Source organism: Pezoporus wallicus, unplaced genomic scaffold (genome assembly GCF_028554395.1).
Source record: "Pezoporus wallicus isolate ANWC-B61680 ecotype Strahan unplaced genomic scaffold, APGP_CSIRO_Pwel_v1 contig_6464, whole genome shotgun sequence".
In the NCBI taxonomy this organism is placed as follows: domain Eukaryota; kingdom Metazoa; phylum Chordata; class Aves; order Psittaciformes; family Psittacidae; genus Pezoporus; species Pezoporus wallicus.
This window is the reverse complement of record NW_026642130.1, coordinates 4940805-4967152: the sequence shown is the minus strand read 5'-3', so window position 1 is coordinate 4967152 and position 26348 is coordinate 4940805. Positions and strand designations below refer to the sequence as shown.

General features: G+C 42.5%; 1 protein-coding gene across 4 annotated transcripts; it reads left to right on the top strand.

The window, feature by feature from the left end:
• The first annotated feature begins 432 nt into the window (after positions 1 to 432).
• On the top strand, positions 433 to 26348 carry LOC130608999 (24-hydroxycholesterol 7-alpha-hydroxylase). 4 transcript variants are annotated; one of them, XM_057427517.1, is made up of 12 exons: positions 435 to 798; positions 7926 to 8061; positions 9118 to 9292; positions 11000 to 11149; positions 12014 to 12107; positions 13597 to 13695; positions 15628 to 15718; positions 16807 to 16940; positions 18520 to 18615; positions 21428 to 21516; positions 25045 to 25132; positions 26207 to 26348. In XM_057427517.1, the coding sequence occupies exons 1-12, from the start codon at positions 622 to 624 to the stop codon at positions 26285 to 26287; spliced, it is 1410 nt and encodes a 469-aa protein (XP_057283500.1). In that variant the 5' UTR covers positions 435 to 621; the 3' UTR covers positions 26288 to 26348. The 4 variants fall into 4 exon arrangements, with proteins under 4 accessions (XP_057283502.1, XP_057283501.1, XP_057283503.1 ...); XM_057427519.1 differs by lacking the exon at positions 11000 to 11149 and having other exon boundaries at positions 433 to 798; XM_057427518.1 differs by lacking the exon at positions 18520 to 18615 and having other exon boundaries at positions 433 to 798.

Below are 26348 nucleotides of genomic sequence, written 5' to 3'. Positions count from 1 at the left end.
ACACAAATCAACCTGACCTCTCTGAAATGTCTACTGACATTATAGTGATATTAAAGGGGCCACCATCATGTTTTTAACTGTCAGTTTGACCTCCGAAGCCTTTCTGTGCCCCTCAGACACTGGACACACATCCAGCCTTTAATGAGATTGTTATCAGGCAGGTGAAAGATACCTTTCATAGGGCTTACTGCTTCAGGTGACACTTGCAGAAGTTTCTTGTCGTCTGACTTAATGAAAACCAAATGTCTGCAAATTACAGCCTCTCTGCTTTGTGATCTTGATATTGCCAAAAATACTTGGTTTAACTGAAGAAAGTGACACACTGCTTTGCCACAGAGCCCCTGGCTGTGTCCCTGCCTGCTTGGGTAGCCTTCAGCAACGGGTGCGAAGTTTAGGGATTTGGCAAAGCAGCATCCAAGTTTCGCAAGCAGTGGAGTTGGTCCTCATCCCAGAGCATTGACTCTGCCTTGTCCAGCACAAGTTAAAAAACAAGCCCCAGACTGGGCTGGTTGGTGCTTTGACATCTCGTCTCCGTGGCAGTGATCAGCTGGCAACTGATAAAGGACGCCCTATTCACTGACGCGACCGCACGGGTGCTGTGGCAGGCAGCAGAGAGGCAAAATGGCTCTTGCTTTCCTCTTGGCAGCAATCCTGGGACTTCTTGTTGTCAAGGCTGTTTTGTTTCAGCTGAGAAACCCAAGCTCCCCTCCTTGCATCAGGGGCTGGATCCCTTGGTTTGGAGCTGCGTTTCAGTTCGGGAAGGCTCCTCTGGAGTTCATAGAGCAAGCTAGAAGCAAGGTAATGGCTGTGGCGGTGTGCCTGCTCATGGGCGTGTGCTCAGGGTGGCTGCGTGCAGGGGAAGGCTGAGGAGAAACTCCCACATTAAGTTTGTCCCTTTCCTGTCACACTTTATAACGTGAGGAGCATTTAGCTGGTGAAGGATTGGCTTTATCCCAGTAACGTTGCTAAATTGTGGCTCTGATGCAGGCGTGATCTGTGTGCTTTGATCATTCTGTTCACCCAGCCCCTCTGCTGTTTCGCTCTTGCAGTCCGGCTACATGTTAATCTTGGTTTCAGATAATGTGGAAAGTCCTGTGCTGGGCGCTGGGACCGGGAGTTAATTATTTGCATGCTTAAAGTTAGGTGAAATTGTTTGGTGCCAGCTTCTGTCCCCCTGCATTCAGGAGACACAGGTATGCTTGGCAAGTGACTCTTTCCATCCTGATGCACCTACCAAACGCAGGTATGAAGATTTACCCACTAGATGTGCTTTTCTTTCTCTGTCTGTCTGATAGACAGAGCCTAAATGATTAATTTCTAGGTAGCTAATAGTAGTTGTTGTAAAACCCATTTCCCATTTTCAGTCAGCGATGGCAGCTGCTACTGCAATGTGGTCAGCCTCATGTGTCCGATACTGAACGATTGCACAGCCCATTTCTTGCACAAACTAGCTAAAAATGAAACCTCTGCAACATCCTGAAATTTGAGAAAAAAAAAAGGATGTTTAAAATTTGCTTTCTCATTTTGAGCTATTCGATTTCATATATTTAAATACTTCTTTTCAGCCATGTTTGTGATAAACTTGTGGTGTTAAATGAAAGCAGAAACCAGCCACATAATCCTTTAAACAATCTGATCAAGCTTCACTTAAAAAAAACCCCAATGATAGTATTTGTTTGACTCTTCAAATTGAAGGCTGTTAGAAATCTGCTTGTATTGAAAACATCCTGGTGGCAAACAGATTAAAGCAGCTTGCCAGACTCCTTTTCAGTGCAATTCTTTTTGGGGACAGATGTTTCACCGGGACTTAAGCTTCCTTTAGTTGCCTTTTTTTCGCCAGGAAGCTTTTAACAAAATCTCTTAGAAGAAATCCTTAAAAAAAAAAAACAACACCAAAATCCAACAGACAAAACCTGAGAGAAGAGTCCTTTTGGGAATTCATTCACAGATTGAATGAGCAAAAACTGTTACATACTCTGAAGTACAAATGCAAGCTTGGTGGCGCTGGGTCTCTGGTTAATTTTGATGTTCACTTGCCCTTTAGGCAGCTGCTGACACCTCTGAACACACCAGAGACACCTGAAGGACTTTATAAAGCCCAGGTTTTATTGGGACAGAAACTAGAGTAAAAAACATTTCCAATGGGAGAAAACTCTGAATAAGGCAAAGCAGGAAGAGGAGGCTTTATTACATTTCTCCCCTTTACTGTGTGTTTGCAGACGGGACCTTTCCTTTGGCTTTTTTCTTAGTCCAGCAACTCAGCATCCCTGTGACTTGACCTCTCCCTGTGGTCCCCCTGGTACAGGAGGGACCTTTCCATCCATCACTCCCTGGCTGGCTGGCTGCAGCAGGATCTTACCCTTACTGCCCCTGCTCTCCTGTTCTTCCTTTCCTCTCTATAAACACCCCAGGCACCTCTCCCTCCCTTCCCACCAACCCACACTGGGCTGTGCTGAGGCCTGGAAAGACAAGCCTTTTCCTGCCTGCTCCCTTTTAAAGGAGTAGGCACTTTAGCAGAGTGCAGCCAAATAAAACAAGTGCTGCTGCCAAAAGGTCATTAACAGTCATTACAAGGATTGCAAAATATATCTGCAATAATTCCACACTCCTTAATATTGCCAGAACAAGGTTAAGTGCCCTTAGTACAAGCAAGTTGCCCTCATAAAAGTGCAGAAACAGCAGGCTCTGGGCAGTGTAAAAACTCTTTGGCTTGGTAGGGTCATTACCTTCTAGGGAGTCTTTCACAATTAGAAAATTTCTCCCCCGGATTAATTCTTCATTCTGTCAAAGTGACACTCATTTCTTTCTTAAAGTTAGCTTTATTATTATTGGCCCTTTTGTCTATATCCCTCAGTGCTTTTTCTCCTTCCACTGCTTCCAGCCTCAATTTGCTTGAAGTTCACGGTTTCTGTTTTCCTCCTACAGAGCAAGACGGGGGCTGCAGAATTGTCTGGTTTTCCCCTTGTGTCATCAGTGGGTCTAAAAAAAGAAAGATCCCCTGTCCAGTAAAATATTTAATCTCTGGTCTAATAAAAGATACCACCTCTTCCTCCTAAAGCTGCCTGGTTAAAGTGGTTTTGCAAGTGATCTGGGATGGGCAGGGTGGGTAACTGGAGACACCATGCCACACAAAATACAGGGAGAGCTGCTCAATGAGGGGTTCAAAGGCTGTGGTTCCACACTTTGCCATGGAAACATGGTAAGAGTTTATGAATTATAGAATCATAGAATGTTTTGAGTTGGAAGTGACCTTAAAGCTCATCTAGCTTAAACCCCCTGCCATGGGCAGAGACACCTTCCACTAGACCAGGTTTTGCTCAAACCAGGAATTTCAGATGCTTTTCATCAGTTTGTTAATTAAGCTAACAAGAAAAGCTCAACGAAACCCATGAGATTGTTCTGCACTACTGTATGGATTATGGATCCATACATCACTCTCAGTGTATTGATTGTGTTTGGGACATGGTGCCAGGACTCAGCTGGATGCCTCCCAGGTTTATTGTGTGTGTGTGGCTGCGTCTGGGATGGCTCACTGTGTTACCTGGCAAGGGACACGCATCCTGGATGAGGTTTGGTGTAGGGGAAACAGGCTGGAGGAGAAGACAGGTTTTCTGGTAGAGTGTTTCCAAAGACCGTGGCCACATCTGAGTTGCTAATGGTCTGTGAGCCTGGTCCTATACACTGAAGACCAAAATTCTAAAGTCCCTTTGATAGAGAGGGGACATGACATTGAACTCGTGATTGTACGCCAGAGGAGAGAAAACCAGCCCAGTGCACCTAGCTCCCAACATGACTCTTGACACAACTAGAGACCGATTCTCATGAGGAACGGCTGAGGGAAATGGCGTTGTTTAGTCTGGAGAAGAGAAGGCGCAGGGAGGACCTTATCACTCTCTACAACTACCTGAAAACAGATTGTAGTGAGGTGGGGGTTGGTCTCTTCTCCCAGGTAACAAGTGATAGGACAAGAGGTAACAGCCTCAAGCTGCACCAGGGGAGGTTTAGATTTGAAATTAGAAAAAATTTCTTCACCATAAGGGTGATCAGGCATTAGAACAGGCTGCCCAGGGAAGTGGGGAAATCACTGTTCCTGAACAGGTTCCAAAAAAACGTAGAGGCCATGACATGGCTTAGTGGTGGACTTGGCAGTGATGGAGTAAGGGTTGGACTTGATGATCTTAAAAGTCTTTTCCAACCTCATTGATTCTGTGATTCTAACCACAGCTGTCTCAGCTGAGAGTGGTTGCTCCCTGCCTTGCAGCACCCCTGGGAAAACAGGCTGTTTCCCCAATTTCTTTTCTTTGGAACTTTGGAGAACATCCTGAAGTTTTATTTCTCTGGAGTATTACTTTTGTATAGGCTCAGATCTGTGCCTCATCACAGCACTGCTGCTTTGTGCAGTTTTTCCCAGTCTTTGGGAAAACCACAGGAGTGAAAGCAGCTTCATAGGCCCTGACTCCTAAGAGCATTTTTATTTTGCTTTCCATATCTCTGTCAGCATGTCTCCTCAAACACTGTTTCAGACAGAGCAGTAAACAGGCACGCAGTGTTGGCAGGCGGCGCCCACGCTTTGTTGTTACCCGCCCGTACCACTGAGATGGTAACTGCAGAGCTCCCCGACAGCTTGTTCCAGTAGCTGATTTTATTGCATTAGAACAACAGCGTAATTATACTGGGACGCATGAAAAACCTGTTTATTCAGTGTCTCTCTCGAATAGCAGCCATTGGTAGATGCTCAGTAACAGTGTAAGGAGCACGCCCAGATGAGAATACACTGCATTCTACTCCCTCTTCCCAGCTTCTGGTTGTCAACGGTTGAGAGACTTCCCAGGCCGGAATTTGCATCCAGATCTGACTACAATAACCTAGTCTCTTTTATTACTGTGTGTGTAATTTTTGTTTCTTAGCATTCCACAGCAGTGAATCCATAATTTAACCATGAATGATATAAAGTATCCTGTCTGGTTTTAAACCATTAAATAGGTGCCCGTTAGCCTTTGCATTATGAGAACCCAGGAATAATTGTTCTCTTTTCACATTTCCATGGGATCTAAGTATCTTTCTGTTGAAACTTTCATTCATGCTTGCTGTGCATCCCTTTGCCTTTTCTCCCTCAGTATATCCTGCTGAGATGGAATGAGACATTAAACTGAAGATGTTGGCACAGGATTAGTTTAGATGTTTCTTGTCCTTTCTCCTCTCCTTTCCTAGCAAGATGAGAGCTCTAAATTAATTACTACCACTTGGAGTGCTAATAGATCTTGGAGTCATTTCAGAATGTGATTTTTTCTAGGCCGCCTTCTTCTGTAATGTTTCTAGATCTCATAGTTTAAACTTCCAAATGAGTCCAGATCATGAGAAAACTTTTGATTCCTTCTTCTAAGTAATGAATTAGGAATATGCTTAAAGCCACATATCCTTATGTCTTCCTAAGAGCTGTATTGGGCTCTTCTTCAGTACATCCTATTTATCAACTGCTAAACCTTATCTTTAATGATGCTTGTAAAAATATGTTGAGTACTGGAATGACTCTGAGGCTTCCCAGGTCCTCCCTCAGGAGCCCTTTAGAAAGGCACCATGTTCACCTGTCCATCCTCCTGTTGCTGAGGGTGATTTAACAGATCACAGTAGGTAGTTCTGTGACTTCATATTTCAAATCCTCTAGAGTTTTAACTTGAAATATTTATCACTGTTTTACCGAGCACTTGTTTAAGTCTATTCTACTTAATACTTCCTTTGATACAAAGTCTCCATCTGTCACACTGGGTGAAAGGCTCCAGTGTGGGACTTGCGTTAAACTGACATAAATGCTTCCTCCCCATGTGGTTTCTTTGCACCTTGAGCATTTATCAGGCTCAGCAACACACTGTGAAACTTCCTGCATCTTGAGTGCTTGGAAAAGTCTGTCTTACAGGGGATGGGGATTGCCATTAGTGGTTTGATCCTCAAACCTTCTTTAGTATTTTAATTTTAAATGTAATTGATTTGCTATCATATTTATTGTAATTTCCTGTTGGGACACAAAATTTTCCCTTCTGAAAGATATGTCTGTGAATATCCACCATCACTGCACTGTTCAATGAAGCTGACTTGTTCAGGAGGTCTTTATAGGGCTTTATTTTATTGCAGTTTCATTCAATATTGGCTTAATTCTTATTATTCTAAATAGATTGCAGGAAATTTGGTGAGATCCAAATCAGATTGTTTGTGTAGATGTTTACAGGTAAAACATCCAGCTTTACTGATGAACAGTGGACACAAAGCCAGTCCTGTCAGTGGAGTCTAAGGGCAGTTCTGCTCACCTTCAGAAATAGAGGGGTGCAGTAGCTGGTCAGGTGAATCATGTTTTAGGCTCCCCTGATTGCATATAGTGGGAGCTTAGGCATCTTGCTTACATGTAATCATCTAAAATAAAGTGTTCTAATTTTAATTGAGTGTGACCTTAATTGAATAATTAATTGTTATTGCAGGTGGTTATTAATTCAAATTTAATTTAATTTTAAAATTGCTTTAAGTACATTTTAGTGTTAATATAAAATTTAAAATATCTAATTTAAGCCCAAACACAGATTCACTGGGGTTTGTCCAGCCTGATGGTGAAGACCTGCTGTTACCTGTTAAGAAAGCAACCTTAGCTATTATTAAACAGTATTTTATTTATTATTGCATAGAGTTTAAACAGTCATTCTTTAATAATTTACAGTTGAAGGACACATTCAAAAGTCAACTGATGCCAAGAGGAATCTTTTCCTTCAAAGAGCTTTTGATGGAGCAGGCTTTACAATACAGACACAGACAATAAAAGAAATGGTTAAAGTCAGTGGCATAAACCATGTGAGCAAGGAGGATTCAAGGCTTTTCAGTGCTCCAAACAAATCAACAGAAAACAACTTCTCACCCTTTTTAGCAATGTAACCTGGAAAACAAAATCAAGTTCCTTCATGTGCTTAGAGATGTTATGAAAGCCCTAAACCTTTCCCTATGCACAGTAACTTTGCCAAGAGAAGATGGTGTGCCTATAAATGTAAATGCTGTGGTTTTTATTTCCAAGGCTTTTTCCTGCAAGCAGAAATTGCCTTGACTAAGAAAAAGATGCTAAAGATGCTCTATTTCATAATTTTGATTTTTTTTAATGCCTAAATCTTACAGCCAGCAGACACTGCGCATTTGTTTCATAGCTTAGAGTATCTACACATATCAGCAATCTTTTAAATAATGTAGGAATTCAGAATAATTATGTGGATACTTACTGCTGAAAGTTCTAAGAGAGCTCTAGGCTATTAAATTAAGGGCAAATGAAAGAATGATTTATGGCATCAAAAACGTTCCCTGAATATAACTCTCAGCAAACTCCATCTATTCTGCTCAAAGCTTGCTAGTTATTTAGATACTAATCTTTAAACACCTGTACAAGAAATAAATCCTTGGTATTAGCGGAACCTTTAAATAAGGAAAGGGAAAACAAAGGGAAAGGAAAAACCAAAATATTAAAAATAGGCAGGAGTAGGTTTTTTGTTAAAAAAATTGCAGATTAAAATTGGTAGGATCATGGATTTTTACAATGTGGGTACTTCGCTATGGCAGCCAAGGGGTGCAGTAGATAATCCATCACTTGGGTTCTTAAACCCCAAGTAGGTTGTATTGTTTGAACTGTAATGTAATTCAAATATAAAATGTTAATCTCGGAGAAGGAATCTCTTCTACTCTGCAAGAGGTCTGGTCAGGCAGGCACATATGTTCCCTTCTGGGTCATAAGACTACAAACTTGGTCTGGTTCATGCTGATCTTTGTGCGCTTCTGAGATAAGGTGTACAGAGAGCAGGAAGCACCAGGTCCTCCCTCCTGAGCTCTCAGCAGCACCAAAGTGCCGTTCTCCCATCAAACGTGTTAGCAATACAGTAATATGAAATCTTTCTTTGTTCCAGCACGGGCCTGTGTTCACAATATTTGCTCTGGGAAAGCGGTACACTTTTGTGACTGATGAAGAAGGAGCTGAAGTGTTTTTTAAATCTGAAGACTTAAATTTTGAACAGGCAGTCCAACAAGCTGTCAAGAATGCAGGTAAATGAGACCTTGCTCTTTTTTAATGGAAATCAAATCTGGATACCCAGGGACATTACTGCCCTACCCAAAGCCCATGCTACGAAATGAAGGTGAAATTAAATTTATTCACGTGGATCCAGCACTGTAAACCTGTAAAGTGGTTTGGATTCAGCCTCAAGGGATCAAGGCTTTCTGATGCAGGGACTGTTATTACTTTCATCATCAGTCACTCCCAGTTTGAGATCAGGTCCTTTTCTGTGTCCAGACACTCCACCTGATATGCGGGTTGACTCCACAACTCGTTAAAGTTGTAAAGTAGGTATGCTTTATTCAGCGCTGAGGCGCATGGGGGTTGCTTCTCCAAAACCATGCACACCCTCCTTTGCCACTCAGCTCGTTTATATTACATGTAATGATTACCTAAACATGAGACTGCTTCACGCCTAATACATACGCAAAGCCTATTCCCGTCTAGTATTATAATTAGTTTTCTGGCATTCGTCCCATTGGTGCGCCTGTGCAGTGCCTCCTGGTGGTGGTTGTTATGGGGTCGTGAGGATGAAGGCCTGTAGTTCCTCTTCATCACCGTGAGTAACCTCTTGCTTTCACACAGACTCAATAGGGTTTCGGCCCCTGTCCAAACCTCAGGTTCGGTACAAGCCGGTTTTATGTACCTTAAAGAAGAAACCTGTCAAGTTTGCAAATTTTGTTACTCTGGCTATCTTTTGTTCCTTTTCTTTCTAAAGATACTATTTGAACAAGAATGTCTTAAATATTAAGCTAGGAATCTTATCTACTACAATTCTGCCTAGCAGCTGTAACTCCTACAACTCTGCTTCACCATTCTACCAACTTTGACTCTTACGGTTCTGCTTCACCAAGCACAGCGACTGCTTAAGCAAGCAGGCACAATGTTAACCCTTTATTTCCCGGTATCACACCTATGTGTACCAGGTTTGTAGCAATAGTATGTTGTCCCATCATTTGAGTTGAAAATCAGCTTGTAGTAATAATTAGTTGTTACCCTGTAGTACATCTGCTTTCCAAAATGTTTCTGTTTCTTTTTGTATTTAGTTTCTGTCCCTGCAGAAGCATTTTATCAGAACCACGGTAACCTCTACAGCATGCTGAAGGGAAAAATGGCTCCTTCTAATCTGCATATGTTCACGGGCACTTTGTGTAAGGAGCTATATGAGCACATGACACACCTCGGCACGGAGGGCACAGGTGACCTCAATGACCTGGTAAGGTAAGGGAGTTCTGCAGCTCATGTCTAACGTATGGGTATCCTGTATGGAAGCAGAGATATTATCATAGAATCATGGAATGGTTTGGGTTGGAAAATAACTTAAAGATCATGCAGTTCCAATTCCCTGACACAGGCGGGGACACCTTCCACTAGACCAGCTTGCTCCAAATCCCATACAGCCTTGCCTCGAACACTGCCAGGGATGGGGCAGCCACAGCGTCTCTGGGCAACCTGTGCCAGTGCCTCAGCATCCACACAGTAAAAAATGTCTTCCTTATATCTAAACTAAATCTCCCTCATTACTGTAAAGCAGGTAGAGCTCAGGCTCTTCAGCCTTAGAAAAGCTCTGTCAGGAGTCTGGAGAAAAGAAGGCTGCGTGGAGACCTCATAGCAGCCTTCCAGTACCTGAAGGGGGCCTATAGGGATGCTGGGGAGGGACTCTTCATTAGAGACTGTAGTGATAGGACAAGGGGTAACAAGTTAAAACTTAAATAGGGGAAGTTTAGATTGGATATAAGGAGGAAATTCTTTCCTGTTAGGGTGGTGAGGCACTGGAATAGGTTGCCCAGGGATGTAGTGAATGCTCCATCCCTGGCAGTGTTCAAGACCAGGTTGGACATGGCCTTGGGTGATATGATTTAGTGTAAGGTGTCCCTGCCCATGGCAGGGGGGTTGGAACTAGATGATCTTAAGGTCCTTTCCAACCCTAACTATTCTATGATTCTATGATGCTCATCACTGCTTCACAGTTTCAGGTGGAGCACGGAGTGGACAGGGTTTCATCTAAAATCACCCCATCCTGCTACATCCTTGATGCAGCCTCAGGCAGATGGTGTTCTTCCCACTGCCATGTCTGTCATAGCATCCAAATCAGCTGTTACTTGTTTAAAGTGTTTCAAGAAACCCCAGTTTTATGCTGGATGATAGATTGCAGAATCCAGAAAAATCATCCACAGTAAATCGGGGGTGTGTGATCTGTTCTTATGGTTTTGCCAAACAAGGCAGGGGAAAAGAATTAGTATGCAATGCCCCGGATAATTATTTATCTGCCTCAGAATTAAATCCATAGAGCCAGCAGGTGGCTCCAACGTCCTTGTGATCTTCAGAAAAGGAGGAAAGCGAAAGAGTCACTGCCTGAAATATATATTTAGCAGTAGCTGCAACCCAGCAAAGACTGCATGAGGGTTTCTAAAGAGGTGAAGTGGTCTGGAAAGGGAGCTCAGATTTGTCAGGATAACAGAGGAGCAATCAGGGGAGGGGTGAGACAAAAAGAAAACAAAAGAGCATTGTTCTGTCCAGCGAAGCTGCAGCCAGAGGAAGGGTTTGTTGGGGTGCCTGGTTGCAGAAGGGTTTGTGCAACTCCCAGAAGATCTGCATGGGCTAACCTGAAATAAGAGGGGTGGTTAACAGGGAGAAAGGGACCTCAGTGCCCAGAGCCTTTCTGCCACTGCTCAAGCGATCAAACACTAACTGACGAAGCTCAGCCATGTGAAGAGGACTAGCCTGAGACCCATGTATCTCCCATCCTCTGCTTAAAATCTTCAATGAGGGCATGAGGTATCAGCTTTGTGCCAGTCCTTCCATACTGGCATGACCCTTGAGTCCCACACCTTCTAGTGTTGGCAATTCAGCATGCTGCGTTCTGACCTAAACCTGCTGCAACAGCTTCCCCATAGCCTGTAAATCATACGGAACTTGTCTTTGCAGGCATGTCATGTATCCAGCAGTGGTGGAAACTCTGTTTGGGAAAGGCATCTGCCCAACAGGTCAGAGTGAAATCAAGGAGTTTGAAGAACATTTTCAGAAGTATGATGAGGACTTTGAATACGCTTCTCAGATGCCCGAATGCTTCTTGAGGTAATGGAGCAGAGATGATGCTTGTGGTGTACCCGTTACAGGTACCCATTACATTTTGCTTACTGGAATATCAGCCACGAGAGACATTTTCCCTGGAGGATGATGCACTGTCTTTATTGACGGCATGTCCTTGGGTCAGGCCTTTGGCTAGATGCCTCAAAACAGTTCTGACCTTGTCTTGTGCATTTTCCTGGCATAAAGCAGAAACAGCTTTGCTTAGGTGGGATGGGTCCTTGGAGCTGTCAGGGACTAGCAGAATGGAGCAAAGAGCAAAGGCTTGAGCCTAAATTTAAGTCCCAAGCTGAGGGGCTCCCCAGCAAGGCATCTCTCTGCTCTTTTCCACACCATAGCTGTTTTCCCAGCAGACTGATGCCAGGTTACACTACTCTACTGTCACAGAGTTGACTTTGGATAGAGGAAACCAAACCCTGAGGAAAGTGTTTGCAGAGCCTTTCGGTGCCCTCAGGGCCATGATAGCACCTTAAGCGCCTCAAAATAGCCTTAAGAAAGAATTGAGGATGCTTCAAAAACGGGGCCTTGATTTTGTTAGAAAGAATAATTCTTGAAAAGATTGGCATAAGCAATCTGTCCAAAGCCACAATGAAACAGATGGGAAAATCTAGGGGTCTTGCAGTCACAGGTCCTGGCTGCAAGATGAGGTCTGGCCAAGATGAAGGTCCCGGACATACTGTTCCTCATGTCAGTGAGTTCCTCATGTCAGTCAGACTGACATTTGACTATCGATCGACTGACTGCTGCCCAGGGCTTTTGGAAAAAAAACAAGGAGTCCTTCTCATGGAAAAGGAAATGTTAGTTTGTGCTGCCTCGGTTAAGTGCATGTTGTTTTGTTGCTTTTCTTTGCAGGAACTGGTCTAAATCCAAAACATGGCTTCTAAAATTATTTGAGAAAGTAGTGTTGGATGCTGAAAGGACCAACCCTTCAGAGACCACATCCAAGGTAAACATCCAAGGCTATGAAATAACATGACTTCATGTGTATTCTGACTGAAGTGGGAGAGGACAGGAGTTATTTCAGTACTGGAAGAAACAAACTAAACCTTTCAGATTTTATAGCTATACCTTAATTGTGCAGTATTGCTGTCACCTACATTAGGACAGACCCATAATTTTGAGTCCCACTCCTCAAAGTATTTTATTTCCTGCAATTGTGAAAATCGGCATCTTCCTCTGGGGAATTTAAAGCCAAGAGTTCAGAGCTGTGACCCATTGCCAGGCTCCAGTATCACAGTTGCAATGAGCAGTCGAAAGATGTGAAAGACCTTTTCAGTTGTTTCTCTGAGGGCACTGTGCTGTGAAATTTTGAAACCTTGCAGGTGCTATTTTTAAACCCTGGTGTGGAGTGAGGAGATCCTCCAGCAGCCAGACTAGTAGAAAATAGCAGATTACTGGATTGGAAGCCAAGTACCCTAAATACCAATTGTGCAAAAGCTGTGATAAGTTGTCTCCCTGGTTATTCTCCTTAGCTATGGCAGGAATTCTGTCTATACAGCTGACAAACGTGACAGCAGACTGGCCTGGGAATTTTGCTCTACCAAATGGTTATAGAACAGACCATTAAACAAACCAGGTTTTATTTAGACTTTAAAAGCTTTACATGCCACAATTTCTTTCATAAAGTAAAGCAAAACTGGGGAAAGAAGAGAAGGCTGGAGAGGGGTCTGTGGGAGGTAAAGAACTGCAGGAAGCAGGAGGCACAAACTTGGTGTCTTAGACTGGGTGGGAATCTGGGAAAAAGAGTGGTCATTTTTTATTCAAGTTCAACCTTTTCCCCTCTGAAAAGCAGGCAGGAAGCTTTGCCTTGAATGCATGGCTGCCCTGTATTTAAGGAAATACTATAAACAAAGCTGATCCTAGACCATTACACAGTTCCTATAGTTTCAAAAAAAATCAAGCAATTGCAGTCACTGGTTTGGTCACTAACAAAGCACCTGAAATTAGGGAGTTTGCTGATGTATCAGACCATCTCTTCGTAATAAACACCATTTTGGCAGGAACAGTGAGAATATTTTCTCTATTTCCATTCATTCAACTTTTTCAGTCCCATTTTCAGGTTCTTTAGAGAAGTAGAGCAGGAATTAGAATAGAGATGTCTTTTTTTCTTCCATATACGAGAAACAATTGGGAGTGAGGGAACCAAATCCCCTAAAAACTTGAAGAAAATGGAGGGCAGTGAAAGTATTTAGTAGGGATTCATGTAGTGCATTGACTTCTTCTGGCCTGCTGCTGCTGAAAGTGAGTCTCATTTTCTCTTAACATCTGTAATCTCTACTTCGTGACTGCAAAATCCCCATAACTAACATTACTTTGATAAACTAGTCCTATGTTAACTAGGATATATTATATCCTTGAATTCTCATAAGCCCTACCCTAAACTAGATTTTAATATATTTTTGGAAATGCACGTTACTATCTTTTATTTATAACAGACGTTACTGCAACATCTCCTGGATAACTTGCAAGGAAGACACCTAGCTCCCAATTACAGTCTTCTAATGCTCTGGGCTTCCCAAGCAAATGCTATTCCCGTAAGTACCTCAGCTAGAGAAACACTTTACCCTGTTCAAATGCCTGTATTTGGGAAGCAAAACCTTCAAACCAGAGGTCACACACGCTGCGTGTATTCCAAAGAAGGGATTATCACGCCCACATGCATCACTCAAAATATACCCAGGCTGCAATGTCACAGATGCCATGACAAGGAAAGTTCTTCTTGTACTTTTCCTAAATTATGATGTCCCCTACCATAGCATTTCAGGATCATGTCTCATAGCTGTTAAGATCACAGTCTTCAGCTGTGAGGAGCATTCAGCTCTATTTTGAAGCACTTTGGCTGTATTATAGTTGAGACTCTATTCTACATAGCCTGATGTTACCAATTGTAAAGAATATTAAAACATAATATAGAGTAACTTCATCTGTGTATAAAACCTTGAGTGATTTTGGCTCTTTCACTTTGCGGGATCTGCCGTACAAATGCCAGTGCTGATTCCAGTGAAGGAAAGTGGTAGTTTGATTCTACTGCCACTTGACTTTTGTCTGTGTTAGAAATGTATTTGATGGATTAATGGTACAGATATAAGCATGCTAACAAGTCCAATGTGTCTAACACAGCCTAGGCTGACCAAAGACATTTATAGGAATTTCTCAGATGAAAAAGCCATAGTAGCAAAAACATCCTTTATTTAGCATGACTACTAAGCTCTTTCCAGCACAGTTATGCCTGTTACAGATGTGATTTAGAAAACAAATGATAGAAGTTACTTTTGTATGTACTGCTAATGGATATTATCTGTGGGGTTTGTAGATTGGATGTTACTACAATTTACCCTAAAGGAATTTCATCCATTTCAGTGAGGTTTTTGTGGATTCACATGGTGGCATAAGTGAGAGGCATAGCCTGCTGTCTGTTACCGGGATAACTGACATTCCTTCCACAACACTATCATTACTTATTCCTGTAGTATTCAGCTGCAAATAGACATACAGATATTTTGTTCTTTCTCAGAATAGTCATAGAATCATAGAATAACAGGTTGGAAGGGACCTCGAGGAGCACAACCACAGTTCTGGTGATGGGAATGACAAAAAAAGGTCCTTTTACCTTCCAAGGGGTTTTTACAAGCATGTTAAACCCTTTTACCTAAAACAATTTAGCCATCCCTCCTTGGCCCATGGAGTGAAGCCACAGCATCCAAGAGCTGTACAAGAAAATTAAGCTACCAGCTTTGTTTTGCAGAAGGAGGGAGGCATCCATGTGGGGCTATTTGGGAAATACCAGTAAGAGTTCTCATCCCTCACCAGCACAGATGGCCCATGACCAGATCTGTCTGTAGACCTCATCTCCTGCTAGCTCAGCAAGACGAGAAAGCGATTCCTGGTGGTGCTGCAAGTCCTTCTGGTTTCATCCTACTTAAGAGGATTTTCTGCTTTCCTAAATGTCTTGATTTTCAACTTCATTGCATAATCAGTTAGCAAATTATTTCTAAAGGGGATATGCTACTGCTTGTTTTGCCATTAATTAAAACTTTTCCTGCTCGTTTTAGTGCCACTCAGTGACAATGCTTTGCAAATTATTTAACCTCATTTCTGCTAATACTAGTAGGAATTTACTATTGATTCTTTTTCCCATTCATGCGGATAAATCTAATCATACTCAATGATTTAGTAATTCATTTTAACACCTAGTAATCTGTAATTAAAGAAGTTAGTGTTTCAAAGCTCAAAGCCAAAGCTATATAATATTCACTGAAGTACACAGCAGATGACTAGACATAATCTCCCAAGGTCTGAGTCTTTACATGTGGATTTAACCAGGAAGCACAGCTCCCTGTGCATCCCAACTACAACAGGCACATGCAAAAAAGTGCAAATGTTTTCACCTGCCCCAGTGATCTTCTACAAAGATGCTGTAATTCTGTTCCATAGTCCTGAGTTAAAGTACTTTCGTCTCTGTTTAGATTGCCTTTTGGACCCTTGTTTTCATACTCGCTTATCCTTCCATTTACAAGAAAATCATGGAAGACCTGGCTTCTGTTTTTGGCAAAGCAGGTAATAAATCCAGCAGGGTCCTTCTGTAACCTAGAAATCATTTATTCTATGTTGGCCCAGCACAGGACACATTGGGTCAATAATATAATAATTATTCTAATATAATAATAATGAATAATCAGATTAATGAATATTGCTGCTAACAGTGCTACTGATAACATAGATCCAGCTCTGAGTTCTTTACTCAACATATGGTGAAGACATATTTTTAAGCAAAACCACCTTTGGTGTTAGCAAAAGAAGGTAGAAGAAGAACTGCATGTATTTGTCTCTTCATTCCACACTTGTCATTTAGACCTAGATTTGTATTAGCCAGTCTTGTGATTCTTTCATGCATCTATGATAGATAGGGTCAGGTGAGCTCTTTCAATTCAGCTGCTTTTTATGGTGTGATGTTCACGAGATTGACAGCTATTCTGTAGAAAAACAGGCCAGGAACTGTTCTCTTTTCTCTCATCTGAGGTGAATTTGTCCAGCATGATTCACCCACCACAAGACTAATCTCTTTCCCTCAAAAAACAGTCACCTACTGGGAGCAGTCATTCACATTTGCCATCCCCTGAACCATGCTTAGACTTTCATGGAAGACTCTGAGTTGACATGAGTCAAAACCATATCAAGAAACATGGCAATAATTAACTGATAAGGCAAATCACAAACCAGTGCTTAATTTAAGCCTTTCTCCTGGACCTGTTTTATTTGCTAGTGATAACATAGCTCAAGAGCTAAGCCGTGGCTTCTCATCCTGGTGTCTACAGTCCCTCAGATTTCCATGTAGTATCCCTACATGTGCAGAAAAAGTCCAGCAACTCTTAATTTACAAGCTGACCTTTGTTTTCCCTCTTCTGGCCAATTCCACATCTACACCTTCCTTGGAGTTATTAAATAATCTTCAGTGGCTTTTCTTAAGTTGTACTGATTTTGGTCCATTAATTTGCTTTGAAATATAAAGAAAATTTCTGGATGAAAATGAGATTTTTGAAGTCTTGAAGTATTCTATCAGCAGTTCTAAAGCAAGACATATAAGCATGTATCAAAACAAGGATGAAATCTCATATTTAGAGAGTCTTTTTCTCATGCCACAACAGGTAAAGATAAAATAGATGTCTCAGAAGAGGACCTTAAGAAGCTCCCTTTTATGAAATGGTGCACTTTGGAAGCCATCAGGCTGAGGTCTCCAGGTGCAATCACCAAGAAAGTAGTAAACCCAGTAAGAATTCAGGTGAGGTTTGGTGGGTTTCCCCCCCCCCAGAAGATGCTGTATGATTTGTCTGGAGAGGGGCCTCCCAATAGATCTGGATAAAATTAAGATAGTAGAGATATTCCACAATCTGCCATACATATTCTGTTTGAAAGATTTATTAATCATCATTAATGTAGTCATCAAGAATTTAAGAGTAGTTTTGCTTCCCTTTCTCACAGTCTTACCTTCAATTTTGAATTGAGCTGGAGATACTGTGATGACCGTATATAAAATAGCAATCAGACACAACTGATATAGGAGAAGGGATCACAATTTAGTAATGGATAAAACTCCTTCTGTTCTGATTATCCTCTTCACTGCCATTCAGAAGGGAAATGCCAGCATTCAGGAATCTCACGAATAAAAGTCTGGGAGAAAAACACTTCAAGGAATTAGTGCTCATGCCTATTTAAGAAATTACTGAAGTCGTATAAAGATCTACTGTCACATAAGACATTCTATGAATTTCTTTGCATTGAAGGAAGTGCTTAACAAAAGATTTAGAAAAAAGTCCCAGCTCACATGGGTACCTCAAAAAGCAGGAAAGACAGAAATAATGTTCCTATTATTTCAATACCTGAAAAAAACAAACTGGAACAGAAATAGTGTTTCCCCATTCTCCACTGTTCACATCTTTCTCATGGGAAAAAACCAGCAACAGCAAGAAGAATCTGTCTGAACACAATGTGCCCACAGTGGATGTATGACATTCACTGATCCTTGGTTAGGATCTTCTGCTGATAAAAGTAGGATCATAGAATCATAGAATAGTTAGGGTTGGAAAGGACCTTAAGATCATCTAGTTCCAACCCCCCTGCCATGGGCAGGGACACCTCACACTAAACCATGCCACCCAAGGCTCTGTCCAACCTGGCCTTGAACACTCCCAGGGATGGAGCATTCACAGCTTCCTTGGGCAACCCATTCCAGTGCCTCATCACCCAACAGTAAAGAATTTCCTCCTTATATCCAATCTAAACTTCCGCTATTTAAGTTTTAACCCATTACCCCTTGTCCTGTCACTACAGTCCCTAATGAAGAGTCCTTATAGGCTCCCTTCAGATACCGGAAGGCTTCTGTGAGGTCTCCACGCAGCCTTCTCTTCTCCAGGCTGAAGAGACCCAACTTCCTCAGCCTGTCTTCATATGGGAGGTGCTCCAGTCCCCTGATCATCCTCGTGGCCCTCCTCTGGACTTGTTCCAACAGTTCCATGTCCTTTTTATGTTGAGGACACCAGAACTGCACACAATATTCCAGGTGAGGTTTCACAAGAGCAGAGCAGAGGGGCAGGATCACCTCCTTCAACCTGCTGGTCACGCTCCTTTTGATGCAGCCCAGGATACGGTTGGCTTTCTGGGCTGCGAGCACACACTGAAGCCGGCTCATGTTCATTTTCTCATCGACCAACACCCCCAAGTCCTTCTCCACAGGGCTGCTCTGAATCTCTTCTCTTCCCAACCTGTAGCTGTGAAAGAGCTGTGAAGTAGTAAGAGGAGGGACTGTTTTATGATGTAAACCTGTGATTTTCTCTTTTCTTAGATTTTTTTCTCCTTTTCAGAATTTCACCATCCCTGCAGGTGACATGCTGATGTTGTCACCATACTGGTTGCACAGGAATCCAAAATACTTTCCTGACCCAGAAATGTTCAAACCTGTAAGTTGTCCTCTTCTGCTGTTTTTCCTCTACTTATTTCACAACAAAGGCACATGGACAAATTGGCTTAAATTTGTTATCTGGAGGATGGTTTTGTATACAGAGATGTGCACAAAAAGGTGGAGCCTGCAGGAATAAGCAAGACTCCAAAAGTTCAGTTATATTTTCCAAATGATTTGGTACTTCTTTATATCTGTTCGATCTTGATTCAAAGTTCACCATTGAAAGACTCTACTTATTGAACCCAACTTGCTTGACTAACCTGATCTCCTTCTATGACAAGGTGAGCCACTTAGTGGCTGAGGGAAAGGCTGTGGATGTTGTCTAGCTAGACTTTGGTAAAGACTTTGACACCATCTCCCACAGTATTTTCCTGGAGAAACTGGCTGCTCATGGCTTAGCTGGGTGCACTCTTTGCTGGGTAAAAAACTGGCTGGATGGCTGGGCCCAAAGGGTAGTGGTGAAAAGAGTTAAATCCAGTTGGTGTCTGGTCACATGTGGTGTTCCCAAGGGCTCAGTATTGGGGCCAGTTCTGCTTAATATCTTCAGGGATGACCTGGATGAACTGCCCCTCAGAAGCTTGCAGATGATACCAAGGTGGCTGGGAGTGTTGATCTGCTGAAGGATAGGAAGGCTCTGCAGAGGGGTCTGGACAGGCTGGATAGATGGGCTGTGGCCAGTGGTATGAGGTTCAACAAGGCAAAGTGCCAGGTCTGGCACTTGGGTCACAAAACAATACAATGCTACAGGCTTGGAGAAGAGTGGCTGGAAAGCTGCTCAGTGGAAAAGTACCTGGGGGTGCTGACTGACAGCTGAACATGAGCCAGCTTGTGCCCAGGCAGCCAAGAAGGCCAGTGGCACTGTGGCCTGTATCAGCAATAGCCTAGCCAGAAGGACCAGCAAAGTGATTGTCCCCTTGTTCTCAGCACTGGTGAGGCTGCACCTTGAATCCTGTGTTCAGTTCTGGGCCCCTCACTACAGAAAGACATTGAGGTGCTGGAGCAGGTCCATGGAAGGACAATGAAGCTGATGAAGGGCCTGGAGAACAAGTCCTATAAGGAGCAGCTGAGGGAATTGGGGTTGTTTAGTCTGGAGAAAAGGAGGCTCAGGGGAGACCTTATTGCTCTCTACAACTACTTGAAAGGAGGTTGTAGCTGTTTCTCCCAAGTAACAAGTGATAGGACAAGAGGAAATGGCCCCAAGTTGCTTCAGAGGAGGTTTAGACTGGATATTAGGAAAAATTCTTCACCCAAAGGGTTGTCAAGTGCTGAAATAGGCTGCTCAGGGAAGTGGTTGAGTCACTATCCCTGGAGGTATTTAAAAGATGTGTAGATGTGGCATTTAGAGATATGGTTTAGTAGTGGATTTGGCAGTGCTAAATTAATGGTTGGACTCAATGATTTTAGAGGTCTTTTCCAACCTAAACAATACTGTGATTCTTTGATTCCAGGTACTTTCCTCTCCTTGTCATTTGTTTGTTGTATAACTCATCTCCACATATTTACCCAGGTTCATTGGTCTTTCCAGTCAGATGATTTCTGGTAGGTATTAGCTCTGCTAATTCAGTAGTTCATCTAGAGTTTCTTGATTATTATTCCACCCCAGGTGGCTGTGTGGGCAGGCTTGTAACTGCTCTTTTTAGCACCAACCGAAATAGAACAGTTTGTCTTTTTTATAGGAATACATCAAGAAGTAATTTAAACAAAACTTCCCTTCTAGCAAACTCTTCACCAGTTTGAAATCCCTAATAACAGTTCCTGCCAGTTTGAAATCTGAAACCCTGATGCAGTAGTTTACTTCTTTAGGAACTTTATTCCTAATAAGCAAACTACCTTGTTTTTTAGAAACTCAGCCTTTTTCCGTGAGGAAGAGGACACTGCCATTCCAAGTGTATTGCCTTGCTTCATCACTTTTACTGGATTTTGATTCTAACAGATTTCCTCTTCAGAAAGCTATAAACAGCCCTGGCTGAAATATAAACAAAATAAGCAAACACAATATTACATCGTCTCTAAGACAGCTTCATCAGAGGAGTTAGCCACCATAAACCTGACAGGGTGTTATTTGAAGGCCTTAGTGGAGTAGCACTTTGTTTCTGGAGGGTGCTATAGTTTGTCACCCAGCATTCAAAGGATTTACTTTTGTTAGTGTTACCCACCCAAACTTCCATTATTGCTTCATTCCTTATGTTGTTCCTTTTTTCTTAAAGCAACTTAGGATGAGCAAAGAGGCTTCTGGGAACAGACAGACTGGTTTTGTTGGGAATGGTCCATTTTCTCACATACACTGGCTCGCACCTGAGAATGGAGCTGTGCAATCCTTGCCCTTCTCTTGTGTTACAGCTGCATTTGTCTGTTCACAGTGTCTTGGAAGTGGTTTGTGTGCAAGATGTGCATGAGCCATTTGTGTGCCATGATACAATTTTGTGGCTGAGGGAAGGTACTGGTTGAGCAATTGCTTTGAATGTGCATATACTTAAAAGGAGAAAGTTATGCTTTTACATTTTTATACACATTTCAATAGCTAAAGACACAGGATTTAGAAAAATGGGGAGGTGTAAGAAGTATGTGTTAGGCGTGAGCTTGAAAAACTCTGCAGCGCTTTGAGGCACCTGAGTATGATTATTTCTTTTCCTGAGCTGGTGCTGACTTTTGAGTCCAGACTTTAACAGGTTGAATTGCAAACCCAAAAAATGGCATTAGTGCAACTTCGTATTGAGGATTAGCTGTCCAAGGTCATTTTTAGCCTGGAGAAGTAAAGTTAAGCTTTCTTTATATAAGGCTGATTTGGAAAAAAAAGTTTCTTCCCACAGGATCGTTGGAAAGAGGCAAATTTAGAGAAGAATGCTTTCTTGGACAGCTTTGTGGCATTCGGAGGAGGGAAGCATCAGTGTCCAGGAAGGTCAGTGAAACAGCTGGGGTTTATTTATTCCCAAACCCTGCAGAGAACAACTCTCTTGAACTGGGCTCCTCTTACACTTGGAGATAAAGTGTTTTCATTGCCTTGCTCTTTGTCAGTCCATTAGTGTTCAGTATTATCTGGACCTTGTTTAAACTTATTTGAAAGTGGTTTCATTCCTGGAAAAGACAGGTTAAGTCACAATATAAAAGAATCTGAGACTAGTGTATCAAGGGATATTCTCCAGGGAGGAAGGTCAGCCTAGCTCTGCTGCTGCTGAGGCATCTTTTCATTATGGGAGAGTTTTTCCACTTACCAACGTGCCAGTTTAGCGACATGGGCATTTAGGTTGCCATTAAAAAGTTCTAAACTAATCTAAAGAACATTTCTAAGACTCTCTATCCTCTATGAGGCCACTGACATCTTTACGAATATCTTAATATCTTAAATGGCTCCCCTCTGTTTGAATCTTGTCTTTGCATTAAAGCCCACGCAATTGTCTGATGGCTTAAATTGCAGATCTTGTCTCTTTTCACTCCTCCAGCAATGCTTGCCTCGATGCTTCCTGCATTCCTTCTGCTCTTTTCTCTGCTGTCCCTCTTCCTGGAACAAGTCCCAGGGAGCCAGCTGCTCCTCAATTCTGTATTCAAACATCTCTATGCTGAATCTTCTGCTTTCAAAACCTGGTCTTCTCAATGAAGCAAGTAACCACATATCCCTAGAGCTAGTCAATTTAACTCCCATGTGGAGCAAGGAATCTGGAAGGTCAGCAATCTTGAATCTGCACCCTACAGCAGGCTGGACATGAGTGCCAGACAAACTTTGTGAGGCCATTAAAGACATAAACAATATGAACAAAACTGCACTCATGATTTAGGCCTTCCAAAGTGCTCACTCACCTCCGTGACTTGTACCATGTTCCTGAGCTAAATATGAGCACAGCCTCATTCCCAGCAAGGACGGCAGCAGGATTCACAAGAGGCATCCACCAGTCCAGGACAAGCTGCAAAATGATGTTTGTGAAAGCTGCTTGTTTATATATACTGACATATTTCTTTGTTCAGGCTCTTCTCTGTACTCTGATAGTATCTTTAAAATACATTCGTGGTTAGAAAGAAAATTGTAACATTTCTGCATAGACATTGGAGGGAGAATCTTTTTCTTGCTGACATGCAAAAAAGTCCTTTCAAACCCTTTGGCAGCCCACATCATAAGACACACCTTCATGCTTTTCAGCATCATTCTAACATTACATCAAGAGATGTTTCCAGATCCCAGGTTGCAGATTTCCTTGGTACGGCTGAATGAAATAATGATATTTCAAGTTTAAGATGCATTTTCATTTAATTCCATTTAACTCATACTGGGATTTATAAATGAAATGTATTAAACATTTAATTTCTCCATTGCAGATGTTCATCATAAAATTAAAGCTAATTTAATCAAACTGAAAGCTAGAAAATAACTTTCTTGGCAAATTTCTGGAAAACTGATGTGGGAAGAGCTCCGACAAAGCCATTTCTGTGCTATCTTTTTTACCTAAAGGAAAATTTGATGGCAGTGAAGCTACTTTTGTCTAACCAGGTGACTACTATCTGTGCAACTGTGCTTATCTTGCATGGCTCCATCTGATGTCTCCTATCTTATGCTGACATTGTAAATCCTTCAGCACAATGGCTGTGATTTCATTCTCAGACTCCATTTACTGTAGGACCTCAATCCACAGCTGGGCGCCAGTGTTCCAGCACAACACAAATATGTAGCAGTGCATTGGGGTCTTATTTCAGAAAGCACACATCTGTCCAGCCCCCTTGTCACTAAATAAAATGGGAATGCATCAGCAACTCAGAGTTTTTACAGGAAAACTGGTCTAAGACTCAGTCAAGAATATGTAAGATGGGTGGGAAGTAGGGGGCATTTAGCTGCTCAGTATGATGTGTTGTGGGTCAGAAGGATGCACAGGGACTCTGCAGTCCTGCCTTTCACTCCTGGGCTGTCCCTCAGGCCACCCTCAGACATGCATGTTGCTTATCACCCTTGTGTCTCAGCATTGGTGTGTGCCGAGCAGAATAACAGCAGCAGCCTGTTGGGAAAAGCACTTGGAGCTCTAGTGGTGGGAAGTGCTGCAGCCAGTATTGGTTATACCCATTGCAGATGACCCCCACTGTGGGTACAGAGGTGTCGGAGCTGGTCAGCCCACATCCAGCTGTGCTTGGGTTTGAAGGACAGCCCTCTGTAAATGAGGCACTTCCACTTGCAGAGCAACCTAGAGACATCATGGTACATCTGTGCCAAAACAGAGAGAATGGCTCAGAGGCAGGACATCAAGCACCAGGGCTCCAGGGCTGTGTTGTGCCAGTGGTGCAGTGATGGTAGGAAGCCCACCTTTGCTCAGTGCTGCTGGCACAGAGTTTGGGCTAGGAATTCCTGCCTGACCCAAGCTAATTTCCATTGAAATATCCCTGCACTGTGTTCCCCCAAGCTCAAGGTCAGCAAAAGCTCCCTACCTCAAGGTAATTCCAAAGTGAAATCACAGAGATAATTTGAGTTATGAAGCCATGCCAGAACAAGCACAGATCCTCCCACTCTGGAGCAGGGGGTGGTTCAGCGCGCAGATCTGGATGGCTCTGCAGAAGTCAGCTTGTGTCTCGTGGGGCTTATTAGCTTCCTCTTCACACCTGCCAGGCCAAATCCAGGCTGACGCCATGTGCAGTCATGTGGTCTTTTCCCTGGTGAGTTCCCCAATAGCTGTTCAAGTTTTCCAGTGTCTCTCAGATGATGGAAAATAAACTGTGTGGAACAGCAAGGGAGTATTCTCATTTTCACTAGGTATTTTAGACTTCGTCTAAATTCTGCAAGTGAGTAATCCCATGATGTGGCACAGGTGCATCCTAGCGCCTGAATGCTGAAAGCTCTTGTACATGTCAGCTTTAAAAAATAATAGCCTGAAGGAGTTCACTGCAGTTACCTGAAATCTTCCCTGGACTGAGTAAAAAGGGCCTTTCTGAGAGTGTTGCAGAAGCAAAAATCACACCCTTGTGTCTCATGCTGCATTCTGATGGTGATGCATTAAATAGTAACTCCCACTGTCACAGCTACTCTGATGTCATCAGGCTCCCAGCTGTATATATAACTTTATATAGCACCATTAGTCATATAGTCTTGTCCATGATTGACTGTCTTCTCGCTCCTATGAAGTTATTTCAAGTCAGTGAGTGCTAGAACATTAGTGTTTTTTTACAGTGGGAAAAATACGCATCATGATAAGGGTCTGTTTTAAAATAGGGTGTCAGGGGGATGCTGTCAGTCTAACGTTTCACCAGAAAGAAGGGGTAGCCATGACATCCATGTTCTTTGCTGAGTAATGGAACCGAACAAAGCTACAGCACATTTTCCAACTGAAGATAAACTTCCAGGCAGAACTAAAGAATGGAATGTAACGTGCCAAAGACACCCTGTTTCTTATCTGATGATAACACACTTGAGATGGTCAGGCTGAATGGTCAACATTCTCCTCCCTTTTTTTTGCAGGTGGTTTGCCATCATGGAAATCCAGCTGTTCATTGTGCTATTCTTATACAGATATGAATTTGTGCTTTTGGATGCAGTACCAAAGGAGGTAAAAGGCCCGTGCTTTTCTATGCATTCCACATCTTTATATTCCTCCTTCATTATGCTCAGCTGAACAGCCGTGCTCAGCTGTGGTTATGTATAATGAAGGAGAATTTTGAGGGGAATGTTAATAAAACACGTAACAAATAACTCAATCTTTGTTGTAATTCAGAAAATCCAGAGCAGCTCCAGCAATGCTGTGGGGCTGCACTGCCTATACAAAAAAAGCATCTACAAGAGTATTTTGTCTCATCATTGCCCAAACATTACAAGAGATTTTATAACTGCTCTCTGCCACTCACAAAACCAGTTAGCATCTGGATTATTAATACTTTAAAGATATGAAATCAGATGCAGCCCTCATAGTGCTCTTCCACTACATATTCAGTGGTGGGAGAATAAATGGATTACACTAAGACAAGATGTGAAATAGATAGATTTTACCACTGAAGGAGAATGGTGCAGTCTCCACTCTCAGCAGTCGTTTCCTTCTCATCTGCACTGTGTCCTTTGCACTTTCTAAAAGTCATAGTTCCTCACAAACAGGGACTGCTGCTAAATGAGCATGTCTGCCTGTCACAACCTAAAAGGACACTACTTGGTTAAAATGCCAAGGAGAAGAGGGAGAATTTTAGACTGGCATGGGCTTTGTAGGATTGCCCCTTTAGGCTGGAAGTTGGCAGCTCAGAGAACTTCAGTCTTCTGTTCTCCTTGAAGATTGCGATCTCAAGCAGTGGTGGTGAATCCACCCAGAATATGAGGAAGGTTGCCTCTTCCTGACGATGGTGTTGCCATGCCAGCTCCCAATGGAGTTCACTGTAAATTGGCAATTATGCTGGTGAAGATACTCAAAATCATTAAGAGTTTCTTAAGATCTCATGTGTCATCCTCTATCAGAATAAGTGGAATAAACAGTCATCATGAAGGCCCTACACAGTAGCTTCAGCAAAGCCAAGAAATATTTGGTCTTCATCCTCTTCAGACCAAAGAATACGTTTATATCTTAACATTAAAACACAATGATAATTCCATTAACTGAACTAACTTAAATTTTTTTTTACCCATTTTCTTCTTTTTGCAGAGCCCCTTACATTTGGTGGGGACGCAGCAACCCATGGCACCATTCCGGGTCCAGTATAAATGCCGGAAAGACAGCTACTGAGCTGCTTCCCTGTCCTACATCTTCAGATAGGTTCTCTGCCTTAACAGTTCTTAATTTCAAC